At 44.6% G+C, this 13,053-nt stretch overlaps 1 protein-coding gene across 1 annotated transcript; it reads left to right on the top strand.

The window, feature by feature from the left end:
- The first annotated feature begins 9,527 nt into the window (after positions 1 to 9,527).
- Positions 9,528 to 12,379, top strand: utp11 (UTP11 small subunit processome component). The gene is made up of 8 exons (XM_015950060.3): positions 9,528 to 9,729; positions 9,906 to 9,967; positions 10,059 to 10,161; positions 10,249 to 10,362; positions 11,525 to 11,618; positions 11,708 to 11,838; positions 11,935 to 12,045; positions 12,125 to 12,379. The coding sequence occupies exons 1-8, from the start codon at positions 9,670 to 9,672 to the stop codon at positions 12,206 to 12,208; spliced, it is 759 nt and encodes a 252-aa protein (XP_015805546.3). The 5' UTR covers positions 9,528 to 9,669; the 3' UTR covers positions 12,209 to 12,379.
- Positions 12,380 to 13,053: the final 674 nt, after the last annotated feature.

Here is a 13,053-nt window from a genome sequence, read left to right as displayed (position 1 = left end):
TCCATTTGCTCTGCAACATTGATATTTTATCTCCACAAATAACACACAACCTGTCAGTCACCCACACACACCCACACACATTAGCATGCTGGTAATATTCATGTCCTGGCTGATTGGGGTTATGTGGTTGTGTTTGGTCATTTATCAGAGCTCCTGGGCCATTTTGAGCCCCAACAAAGTTTCACATGCTACGTAGAGGCTCAAAGAACATTTTCCTATGTAAAAAAAAAAGTAGTTCTAGAACCCCTTGAAAGTAGCAATTAACACTTTAAGCTATTCCTTCAAAGTGGGTTTAGGTGAGTGTGTGAGTATAAACTTTACTATCTTCACCCTGAACAGCCCTATGCTGATCAGGAAACACACTCAATAGTTATGTGGAGCAGTTAGGTGCCCCATAAAGGAGCTCTTTACCTGCTTTACGGCTGTTAGCTGTTGTGCTAGGAGTTAGCACTTTCAGTTTGACGATCGTCAATAAAAAGCAGAAGAAGAAAAAAGAAGTTTGCTTTGTGTTGGCATCATGGCGGAGCCTGGAAGTAAAAGTAAGAGAGTAATGTCGTTGGAGGTGAAGCAAAGAGCTAAAACCAGAGTGAGCATCGGCGCAGCCCTGCGCTAGTTTGAGGGAGCTAAAGGAGGCTACAAAATCACGGACTAATGGTGACCAGGCTTTGTTGCTACTGGACTTGTAAGTAATAATATTTTCGTCCAAGAGTGTGGATCTCTTTACTTTGTGGCTTATTTTGATATTAGTTGGTTCATGTTAGTGTTAGCTTGTTGTTAGCACTAGCTGCAGGGTTGCTTATGACATAATTTCACTTTCAACCAGTAGGGCGAAGGAGCAGGAAACTGGAGGGTTGGATGATGAATAGTTAAACATTTTATTTATGTTTATGTTTATTCATTTAGCAGACGCTTTTATCCAAAGTGACTTACAATTTATAATCTATAGGGCATGTTGTGATCTGCGGGGGAAACCGGAGTACCCGGAGAAAACCCACGCATGCATGGGGAGAACACGCAGCTCCACGCAAAAAGGCCATAGTCGAGTTTCACACCTGCAACCTTCGTGCTGCAAGGCAACAGTGCTAACCACTGCGCCACCATGCAAATTTAATATGCTCTGTTTCATTTCTTCCACTTTTCTTCTCTTTTTAAATCGTACTTTTTGATTTTTGAATATCCTTGATAGTCATCGTTATGTTTAGTGAACTTGATGCCTTTTTATTTTCAATCTACAGAAACGTCTGCGTGAAGCTGACGTCTTATATGTGTTCTTTGTTGAATTGGACCACTGGTTCATGATAATAAACCAAAACTAAAAAACTAATTTATACAAACATAGTAACTGTATATTTATTTTTTTGCCTCATCGGTATTTTTAAAATAAAACAAATTAGGAAAAAACAATTTGTTAATGCAACGGCTGAAAATAGTACTAAGACCAAATCTAGTATCTTGTGTTTTTCAGTGACAACTAAAAGAATGTGATCCGCACTGCTCTGACCCCTCAACTCCCCACAACCCCCTAATTATAAATTCTACTTTTACACTCTGAGGCGTGGTCCTGTCAGACTGTGCGCTACAAATTAAAGGACACACATGCCTGTCGATTCAAAGAGGACATTGTATTACAACTTACATGCTGTCTTCCTCTGTTTAAAAGGTCAGGAGTCGCGTCTCTGATCTTCCAGTGGGGGGAAATATTTTTTTTTACTGTGAAAAACAAGTTAACAGGGTTGTAATGAGATAGAATTAACTGTGAAACCTTAGATTCTTGGTAGAATTTGTGGTTTGTGAACACCTGAGTGAAATTAACTCTAACGAGCATCATGCCCCCACACAAAACTCATTAGGGTGTTCATGCAGTTAAACACTGCATTTAAGGCCCTGTCCACATGTAGCCGGGGATCTGCCAAAACGTAGATATTTTTCTACGTTTTGGCCTGTCATCCACACGAAAACTGAGATTTTTTTCACACGAAAACGGATCTTTTTAAAAACTCCGGCCAAAGTGAAGATCTGCGTTTTCTCCGTTTTGGGTGTCTGCGTGTGGACAGACAAAACCGGAGTTTTAAGGTCCGCAACGTCACTTTCCGCGACAAAAAAAATGCTGACATCACGTGTGCGACCTGTGTTTACACTAGCCGACCGCATGGATACCCTCAGAGCTGCACTCGCTTTATCAATTGTCCAAGCGCTTTTTGCTTGTTTGTTTTTGCAAGCGGAATTACTGCTCCTTGCGGAAGACCACAGACGAAGGACGAGGTTAAGAACGGGGAAGTACTGCCGCCTACAGGTCTGGCATGTCCTTAACAACGTATTTATCTGGGTACGTGTGGACAGAGTTTTTTTTAAACGAGGTGGTGTGGATGCAAGTTTTTGGAGGGGCAGATATTCGTTTTTAAAAAACCCGGCTACGTGTGGACTAGGCCTAAGTTAAAGTTTTACTGTTTAAGTCACATTTTGTGTCTGTTACAAAAAGCGGTTACTGCATCTAATCCAACTTTAACAAAACATTAAACATGGCGCCTAGCTCATATGTGTGGACCTATAAGGAGGTAGAATTGCTCTTAAGTGTAGTTTTGGAGTCGTCGTCGTCGTCGTCGTCTTCCTCCGCTTATCCGGGTCTGGGTCGCGGGGGCAGCATCCCAACTAGGGAGCTCCAGGCCGTCCTCTCCCCGGCCTTGTCCACCAGCTCCTCCGGCAGGACCCCAAGGCGTTCCCGGACCAGATTGGAGATGTAACCTCTCCAACGTGTCCTGGGTCGACCCGGGGGCCTTCTGCCGGCAGGACATGCCCGAAACACCTCCCCGGGGAGGCGTCCAGGAGGCATCCTGACCAGATGCCCAAACCACCTCAACTGGCTCCTTTCGATCCGGAGGAGCAGCGGTTCTACTCCGAGTCCCTCCCGAATGTCCGAGCTCCTCACCCTATCTCTAAGGCTGAGCCCGGCCACCCTACGGAGGAAACTCATTTCGGCCGCTTGTATCCGCGATCTCGTTCTTTCGGTCATTACCCAAAGCTCATGACCATAGGTGAGGATTGGGACGTAGATCGACCGGTAAATCGAGAGCCTGGCTTTCTGGCTCAGCTCCCTCTTCCTCACGACAGATCGGCTCAGCGTCCGCATCACTGCAGACGGCGAACCAATCCGCCTGTCGATCTCCCGATCCCTCCTACCCTCACTCGTGAACAAGACCCCGAGATACTTAAACTCCTCCACTTGAGGTAGGACCTCTCCCCCGACCCGGAGGTGGCAAGCCACCCTTTTCTGGTCGAGAACCATGGTCTCAGATTTGGAGGTGCTGATCCTCATCCCAGCCGCTTCACATTCGGCCGCGAACCTACCCAGCAAGAGCTGAAGGTCAGAGCTGGATGAAGCTAGGAGGACCACATCATCCACAAAAAGCAGAGACGAGATTCTCCTGCCACCAAACTCGACACACTCCACACCACGGCTGCGTCTAGAAATTCTGTCCATAAAAGTGATGAACAGAACCGGTGACAAAGGGCAGCCCTGGTGGAGTCCAACCCTCACTGGGAACAGGTCCGACTTACTACCGGCTATGCGGACCAAACTCACACTCCTCTGGTAAAGGGACTGAATGGCCCTTAACAGAAAGCCACCCTCCCCATACTCCTGGAGCGTCCCCCACAGGGTGCCCCTGGGGACACGGTCATAAGCCTTCTCCAAATCCACAAAGCACATGTGGATTGGTTGGGCAAACTCCCATGCCCCCTCCATCACCCTTGCAAGGGTATAGAGTTGGTCCACAGTTCCACGGCCAGGACGAAAACCACATTGCTCCTCCTCTATCTGAGATTCAACTATCGATCGGACCCTCCTCTCCAGTACCTTGGAGTAGACCTTTCCAGGGAGGCTGAGGAGTGTGATCCCCCTATAGTTGGAACACACCCTCAGGTCACCCTTCTTAAAGATGGGGACCACCACCCCGGTCTGCCACTCCCTAGGAACTGCCCCCGATGACCACGCAATGTTGTAGAGACGTGTCAACCATGACAGCCCTACAACATCCATAGCCTTGAGATACCCAGGACGAACCTCATCCGCCCCCGGGGCTCCGCCGCTGTGTAGTTGTTTGACTACCTCAGCAACTTCTGCCCCCGAGATCGGACAGTCCATCCCCAGGCCTCCCAGCTCTGGTTCCTCCTCGGAATGCGCATTGGTGGGATTGAGGAGCTCCTCAAAGTATTCCTTCCACCGTCTGACTATAGCCTCAGTTGACGTCAGCAGCTCCCCATCCCCACTGTAAACAGTGTGAGCGAGTTGCTGCCTTCCTCTCCTGAGGCGCCGGACAGTTTGCCAGAACCTCTTTGGAGCCGATCGATAGTCTTTCTCCATGGCCTCACCAAATTCCTCCCACGCCCGAGATTTAGCCTCGGCAACTGCCACTGCTGCAACCCGCTTGGCTATCCGGTACCTGTCTGCTGCCTCCGGAGACCCACAGACCAGCCACGCCCTGTAGGCCTCCTTCTTCAGCCTGACGGCTCCCCGAACCTCTGGTGTCCACCAGCGGGTACGGGGGTTGCCACCACGACTGGCACCGGCCACCTTACGACCACAGCTAGCAACAGCCGCCTCGACAATCGCAGAGTGGAACAAGGCCCACTCGGACTCAATGTCCCCCACTGCTCTCGGGACGTGGTCAAAGCTCTGCCGGAGGTGGGAGTTGAAGACCGTCTTGACAGGTTCTTCTGCCAGGCGTTCCCAGCAGACCCTCACTATGCGTTTGGGTCTGCCAGGTCTACGCGGCATGTTCCCTTGCCATCTGATCCAACTCACCACCAGGTGGTGATCAGTTGACAGCTCCGCCCCTCTCTTCACTCGGGTGTCCAAAACATACGGCCGCAGGTCAGATGATACGACTACAAAATCTATCATTGACCTGTGACCTAGGCTGCCCTGGTACCAAGTGTACCGGTGGGCATCCTTATGTTCGAACATGGTGTTCGTAATGGCCAAACTGCGGCTTGCACAGAAGTCCAATAACAAAACACCGCTCGAGTTCTGATCAGGTGGGCCGTTCCTCCCAATCACACCCCTCCAGGTCAAGCTGTCATTGCCCACGTGAGCATTGAAGTCCCCCAGCAGGACAATGGAGTCCCCTGATGGAGCACTATCTAGCACTCGTCCCAGGGACTCCAAAAAGGGTGGGTACTCTGAACTGATATTTGGCCCATAAGCACAAACAACAGTCAGGACCCGTTCCCCGACCCGAAGGCGCAAGGAAGCTACCCTCTTGTCCCCCGGGGTAAACCCCAACACACAGGCAGAGAGTCTCGGGGCTAACAAAAAGCCAACCCCAGCCCTCCGCCTCTCACCCGGAGCAACTCCAGCAAAGTAGAGTGTCCAACCCCTCTCCAGGTCTCGGGTTCCAGAGCCAATGCAATGTGTCGAGGTGAGTCCGACTACATCTAGCCGGTACCGCTCAACCTCTGCCACAAGCTCCGGCTCCTTCCCCGCCAGCGAGGTGACGTTCCATGTCCCAAAAACTAGTTTTCTTGTCCGGGGATTGGACCGCCAAGGCTCCCGCCTTGGTCTGCCACCCGATTCGAATTGCACCGGACCCTTCATGTTCCTCCTGCGGGTGGTGGGTCCACAGTTGGACGAGCCCATGTATCCGGTTCGGGCTGGGCCCGGCTGGGCCCCATGGGCGAAAGCCCGGCCACCAGGCGCTCGCTCACGGGCCCCAACCCCAGGCCTGGCTCCAGGGTGGGACCCCAGTAACCCTCCGGGCCGGGTACTCCGACTCTTCGTTTTAACCGCCATGAAAGTTTTGGAGTATAAAGTGAAAAAGCACTTGGACGAATCATAACGCGAGCACAGCTCTGACGGCATCCATGTTGTGCAATCCATGCATTCTCACACCCGAAGTGGCTAAAAATGACAAAGGGTGACCAAGCGTTTGTTTCCGGTGCGTTGGGGCTCCCAACGTGTCGTGAGGAAATGCACTGTGCCAGAGCGTCGCTTTCCGATGCCCGCGGTAAAACTGACATTTTATTGACATTCAACCTCTAACTTCTAGCGACTTAACCTTCGCCGCACCCCCATCGTAACCTTGACCCAGTTTCTCGTTCCAAATCTCCCGTTAACCGCGCTTGAGAGGAACGACACGACTAGAAACAAAGTTTTGCATGTGCAAGTGAGTTAAGGTTAGTTTGGGGGAGAGGGGAAGGTTAAATAGGAAGAGGGTAAAGGTCACAATTTGGTAAAATCTTAGTTTTACCGAGGGCGTCGGAAAGCATTGCTCTGGTACAGCGTACGTCATTAAAGCCGACAGTCACTGAAGACGAGCACGATGTAAAGGTGTAAAAGCAGTAGCGTTAACGGGTCTTTATTACACTCTGACCCAAAGTACAAAAAGGAGGGCCCCATCATTTTTGCCTTGCTATTTTGTAACTACAGCTTCCATTGTTGCTAATGTTGCTACCGCTAACTCTCATTGTAGACTCGTCACTAGTTTTTCACCACACTCCCTTGGTTTATTTTCATTGGTTGATTGCAGAAGCTGTAAATTTTCTGACCCTACTTGACTATGAGAGGCTGGATTTGGTTGTGAGTGCTCACACATTGGTGAAATTACATCTCCGCTTTTGACCCATCCCCATGGGGAGCGGTGAGCTGCAGCAAAGCTGAGCGTGAAGCGGGCAGGCATTGGGTCCCATTTTTAAGGTCTTTGGTACGACCCGACCAGGATTTGAACCCCGAGCTCACCGCCCCCAGAATGGACACTCCATCACTAGGCCACTGAGACGGTTATGAAGTAAACATTACAATTCAACTTATATATCAGTGCATTGAGGTCAATTAATTGTTCCAATTAGCCAAGGACACCCAGCCGACTGCATAGAGGTGCCAGAGACATTGCAATAATCGCTCATACTAAGCAAGCATGTAGCGACAGTGGAGGGGAAAACTCCCCAAAACAACAGCATTTTAGCACTATTAAGGGAAGCTGAAAGCCTTGGGATGAGACGTCATGGGCCTGGGATGAGATTATCATTGATGGACCCTCCCCCCAAAAAAATACAGTATTTTTACTTTTTACTTTACCCCCCCCCCCCCCCCAATTAGCGGGCCTGGATCTACGACAAGATGGTAATGAAAATAGAGAAAATAAACTTAAATGCAAGCTTTTTTCTAATCAGATCATAATGACTAGAAGTATAACAAAACACCCATCTACGTCGATTATTTGGTCATCAAGACAAAATGCAAAAATTAATAGAATCCCGTGGCGGGGCGAGCAGTGAGAATAAAAGGTAATGGAGAAAATCACTTGTAACATCGTTTCATATCGATCACTGGGTTCTAAATCAAAATCGCAAACATCAAATCCCAATCCACAATGTTGATATACTATTGTGTTTTGATTAATTTCATTATTTACCCTTTCTAATGTCTCAGTCAGTGGAGTGATGAGCTGCTGTAGCATTCAAAGCTCCAAGGTTTCCTAAAGCATCAAAATGTACAAACACTTAAAAGATTTAGGACTTTATTACTTTCCACATCAACCATCAGAAGAAGTTAAAGACAGAAGAGTTAAACAACCACACAAGAGGAACATTTGGTGTGTGCATTTTGGGACTGGGCTTGCCTGGCAGCTCGCTCGAGATGAAGACCAACCAAAGTTTGAGGAAACATACCAAAGTCCTTAGCTCAGCCCGAGAAAAGAAGACTTACAATATGTCAGCAGTGTTATTTTTACAGGGTCATATTAGCAAACCAAGTGGTTCTGCATCTGCTCCACAAGGGCATTCCTCCGCTGCTGACCCTGAACAAACCCACAAGCTCCAGAGCTGCCTTCTTGCATCAGCGTGTTACAAGCCTCTGATTTCCAAAGTAGTGCTTACCCCCGCTGTGGCTCACCAGGCATTTCACTTGCAACGATAAATACTCACACGCATTAAACAGAACGGAGCCCAGTGAGTCGGAGTGTGGACATGTGACATGTAAATACGGACCGTGTTTGCCTTTTCAAACACGTTTGTGGTTGAATGGACCTGACGGAAGGCTGAAACGCTCTCAGGACCCAGACTGATAAACCAGCCTGTGACATAATGTGGAAACACTGATCTCATTCAGATGGATCATCGCTCACAAAACATCAAGCATGCCAGGCACATCTTACACATACAAGACAGATTCTTTGAGGTTGGAAGCAGATAGAGGCTTTTAGTGGAACATCACTTTTGTCTCAAAGAGGTGGAGGTCTGGGTGAGATTAGCGGACTGCGCCGCTGTGGTTTTGCCTTTGTCTTTACTTGTACCGCAATATCATCTCAGGAAGTGGAAAGCGTTTTCTCCCAGGGTAAAGCGGTGACCCCCTGGTCATCTTTTGTGTTTCTGTACTTTCTTAGGAGACAAAAACAACATGTGTAGATATGCCTTCCTTTCATCTTAGAGTAATCCGAGTACTTGTGGGGTTTGTGATTCCTCGAGAATCTGTAGATTGTTTTCTGTTTGAGAGTTTGCACGATTGACCAAAAGTTCTTATGCTTTTTTTCAAGGTCTGTTGGTTTGAAAAGGCATCAAAACAGAGACACCACATGAGTTAAATGCATTAAAAAAAACCTGTAGAACCCAAAAAAATTTGCAACAGGACTTACGCATGGATTTAGAACTGAAATTGCGTAACTTTAAGAAAAACTTTAGGCCTAAACTAAAAATTTCCAATGTGATAAATGAATTGAAAACACAAAAAATCTTTGCTACAATTAAGGCACTAAACCCAGTAACACAAGGTAATATATGGGCTGCATGGTGGCGAAGTGGTTAGCACTGTTGCCTCGCAGCACGAAGGTTGCAGGTTAGAAACTCGGCTGCAGCCTTTCTGCGTGGAGTTGCGTGTTCTCCCCATGCATGTGTGGGTTTCCTCCGGGTACTCCGGTTTCCCCCACAGATCACAACATGCCCTATAGGTTATAAATTGTAAGTCGCTTTGGATAAAAGCATCTGCTAAATAAATAAACATAATATGAGGAAAGGCCAACCAGTCTGGGGATCATTTGCATTTCTCTGATACTTGTTCTATACACATTATTCAGAAGCCCCCCCATATTACTGTATGCACTCATTCTAAAACCAATGAGTGCTATTTAAAATGTTTTTTATTTATTTTTAAATACAAAGTTTTCTGTTGACTTTCAAAATAATTACCTAGTTTTATTTCATAAACTCCACGCAGAAAATTTTATTTTCTTAATAACATCAAACGTTAATCCTTTACGAAAGTACCTGATGCTTCTGTAATTTATGTGATTAACTTGATGCAAATCCAACTACAAACATATTTGAGCGACATTGCCCTCTAGTGGTTTTATGAGAAATCGCATTGCACTTACAAAATGTATTTAAATCACAGAAAATATTTATTTAAAAATTCGACTTCTTAAAGTAGTAGTATGGCGTTTATGTACAAACAATTTATTAGTTCAACTTTTTTACACATTTCATTTATTTAGACGTTGCGAATCTGCGACCCTGAAAAAGAAAATACGTTGTGACGTAGGCAGACACCCATGTGTTCTCATGGAAGCACCGGAAGCTAATTGCAGTTACAGTGAACTGTGTGTTTTATGTCAGAAAACCTTCACATTTACCTGAGTTGACTTGATTTTAGGGGAAATACATTTGAGGAGACGTTCAAACATGTCCTCGTTTAGGAAAGCGCTGAAGTCCCGACAGAGAAACCACCATGAAAGATCTCAGGTGAGCACTTTAGTGTTTTGCTAGTTAGCTGCTTTGCTAACAAGCAAACTGGCAACCTAATATTTAAGTTTAGACTTAAATTAATCACGACTGACTGTGTTTTTAATCATATTACACTTTAATTAGACATAATATTACATTTTAAAAAGCGTGTCAACTTTCGTGTTTTTTTCCAGCCTGGTTTCAGGAAAAATCTGGGATTGCTGGAGAAGAAGAAAGATTACAAACTCCGAGCAGAGTGAGTTGAACAGTTTTCTGTTTAAATTTCATTTCAAAGTGGTTTTGCCAACCGTGGCTTAATAAAGCTGACATAAACTCTGTTATAACAGTGACTATCACAAGAAACAAAACACCCTTGCAGCCCTGAGGAAAAAAGCTCTGGATAAAAACCCGGATGAGTTTTACTTCAAGATGATCAGCTCCAAACTGGAGGTAAAAAAATAATTTAAGGATCACTTTCATGTGAAGCCATTCTTTGAACGTGTCATTTGATCGACATTGTCTTTGGGATGTTGACAGGATGGAGTTCACATGATGAAGAAAGCCGAGGTGGAGGTGACGGAGGAGCAGAAGAAAGTGATGAGAACGCAGGATATCAAATATGTGGAGATGAAAAGAGTTGCAGAGGCGAAGGTGTGATGACAATGATTAACGTGTACTGTGCAGTCAATGGGGTTTACGCACAATCAGTGAAATAATTACTAGAACAGAATATTAATTTATCTTCCTAACTACCATTTATAGTTTCAATACTTCACAAAGTATTACATTGATTTTGTTTGATAAATCATTATTCAGAAATCGGTACTCTAAAACAAAACCTTTTGTGTAATAATCAGATCTACTTGTAGCTGAAAATCCAGCAAAGATGTACTAAAACATCATTTTTAACATTACTTTTCTAAAATCTTACACAAAATTGACATCTCTCTTAAACTGTCTCAATTAAATAAAGTCTTTAACATCATCGGTGTCAAAATGACTGAAGGTTTTTAGGTGTGAGAGGATATTTCTGATATCATTTGGTATTTTTGATGGACCCTCAACTTGTATGTTTAAGGTTTAGGACACTGAAAAAAATATTTTTATGATAATTTCTGATTATAATCCATCACTATGAGTTTACATGCAGGCCAAACTTGAAAATAGTCTCCTACACCTATCTCCTGCATTAGCTTCTGATAGAAAATAGATGGTGAAACTCTAGGATTTGATAAGCCTGCCAGAACCACGTCTAGCTGTCGCTTGGACTCACCCATACTAACTCGCTTTGGGGAAGGCTGTTGTTTTAGTGTCCAGAATCAGCAGGGAACGTCTCGACTAGTGGAAGCTAACCTTTTAACATTAGCAACTCCACCACACTGCAGAAGCTAGTTCGAGCTTGTGTTATTTGTGGAGATAAAACATCAACGTTGCAGAGCAAGGGTTAGTGGCACAGTCGCGTTGCTATTATCCAATCTGGGGCAAGATGTCAAAAAAATCAGGGAATAAGTCTCCAAATCCTGCCGTGCTAATTTCCTATTTGATGTGGCAGATTGTCTGTGCTGATGCAGGCCTTTCTGGGCTTTTTTTCCCTTGAGTACGGCTTGCAAGGCCCTCATTTCTACTAGAGACCACTGCAAATGTATTGTTTAAAACATTTCTCACACCTTTAAAGCAATAAGTTTCCACGACTCTACCTCCTAGTGGATTTACAACAGTTGTAATCGAGTCCTGCTGCTGCCTGCTGTAGTAACTAACTACAAATACTAACAAGAACAAACTAAACTCATAACCTGAATGTTTGTACTTTCAGAAAATTGAACGGATGAAAGGAGCGCTCCATCTTCTGGATGCTGAGAGCAAGCAAAAGAACAAACACACTTTTTTTGTGAATTCCAAGAAGGAAGGTAAAAAAATAACATTGCAAATGAGTTCAAAGTTAGCATAATGATAATAATGAAACATTCTCTGACTTTCTGTGGTTTTGTGTTCTCAGTAAAAACATTTGACCTGGCTAGCCATCTGAACACGGCTCCAGAGCTGGTGGACAGAGTTTACAACCGACCGACTCTGCACACGCTGGAGACCAAGAGCATCCAGGGAGCTGTGGACACTCCAACCCAAGAGGTCAGTAGTTTTTAATCTATAATCATCTCACCTTTCTTTTGTTGCAGTAAGTTCAAGTCAATGATGAAACTATAACGTGTTTTTCTGTTTTGACAGAAAATGGCCAGACAAAGGAAGCATCAGTATAAGATGCTGTCTCAGAGGGTTGACAGAGAAAAGAAACTGTTTGTCATCAGCCAGAAAATTCAGACTCGTAAGGATCTACAGGTGAGTATTTTTAAATAAGTACTAAAATCAAAAGCTTCTGATGAGTATTGTTAATATTTTACATTCCTTCTTCTTTCAGGATAAAACTAAGAAAGTTAAAGTAAAAAAAGAGACGGAAAATTCTGCAGCTATCTACAAATTCGAGGCCAAGAGGAAGCGCTAACTAAGCCTGAGGGGACAAAATCTTAAAATGTGATCACTTCAACAATAATGGACTTGGAAGAACATTTCCTCCCAACCAAGACAAAAGAAAACGTTTTCCTCATTTTTGTTAAAGCTGCAGACTAATGTATGCATTTATGTTAGTTTCATTTCAAATAAACAAGTAAATAGATTTGGTTTCATGATCTTTGCTTTATTCTAAATCAAAACTGCCATTTTCAGATTTTTTTTGGATGACTCCTTCATAAAGATTGTTTCTATGGTCAATTGACACCAACTGCATATTGTCATTTTTTTTCTACCACCACTGGGGGGCATCAGTGTTCTTTAACCAGAAAGGAAATCGTTCTAAAAAGGTTTCTCGTAGCAAACGCTGTTGACTAACTTGGGCCCCATGATTGAAGCTTAAGGTTTAAATCGAAGATATTAAAGTTTGAATAAGTTGTTTAATGTTTCATCGTGATCAGTCACTGATTCAGGGTTGTGGGTTGAACTACAAATGCACATTGTAACTGATTTGCCCAGTTATAACAAATATATGTTTTTCTGTCTTGCTTATTCCACAGTGAACTCATAGGTTTTACCTGTGGCATATTTAGGTTTTCATTTGCCTTATACGTTCCTGTAGGTTCTCAGTCATCCAGTGCACGCTAGAAATTTCTTGTTTTCTTTGAAAACATTTTGCGTCTTTGGTTCTTGTTGAAATACAGCACTGTGTAAATGCCTTGAGCAACATTTTCAGTTTATATTACTTTAAAGGAGCAATATATAAGAATCCTACAATGAAATGATCATAAAACAGTCTAATGTCTCATTCGCGGTGGAAGGTTTCATTGAAACGGGCCT

This window comes from Nothobranchius furzeri, chromosome 5 (genome assembly GCF_043380555.1).
Source record: "Nothobranchius furzeri strain GRZ-AD chromosome 5, NfurGRZ-RIMD1, whole genome shotgun sequence".
In the NCBI taxonomy this organism is placed as follows: domain Eukaryota; kingdom Metazoa; phylum Chordata; class Actinopteri; order Cyprinodontiformes; family Nothobranchiidae; genus Nothobranchius; species Nothobranchius furzeri.
Note: the sequence above shows the minus strand (reverse complement) of the source record. Positions and strands in the feature narration are given on the sequence as shown.

Excerpts from the sequence above, each read along its gene's own strand:
- utp11 (XM_015950060.3), top strand. The coding sequence starts at position 9,670 with ATGTCCTCGTTTAGGAAAGCGCTGAAGTCCCGACAGAGAAACCACCAT. Across the intron at positions 9,968-10,058 it reads GATTACAAACTCCGAGCAGA|TGACTATCACAAGAAACAAA; the intron begins GTGAGTTGAACA and ends CTGTTATAACAG. Across the intron at positions 11,619-11,707 it reads TGTGAATTCCAAGAAGGAAG|TAAAAACATTTGACCTGGCT; the intron begins GTAAAAAAATAA and ends TTGTGTTCTCAG.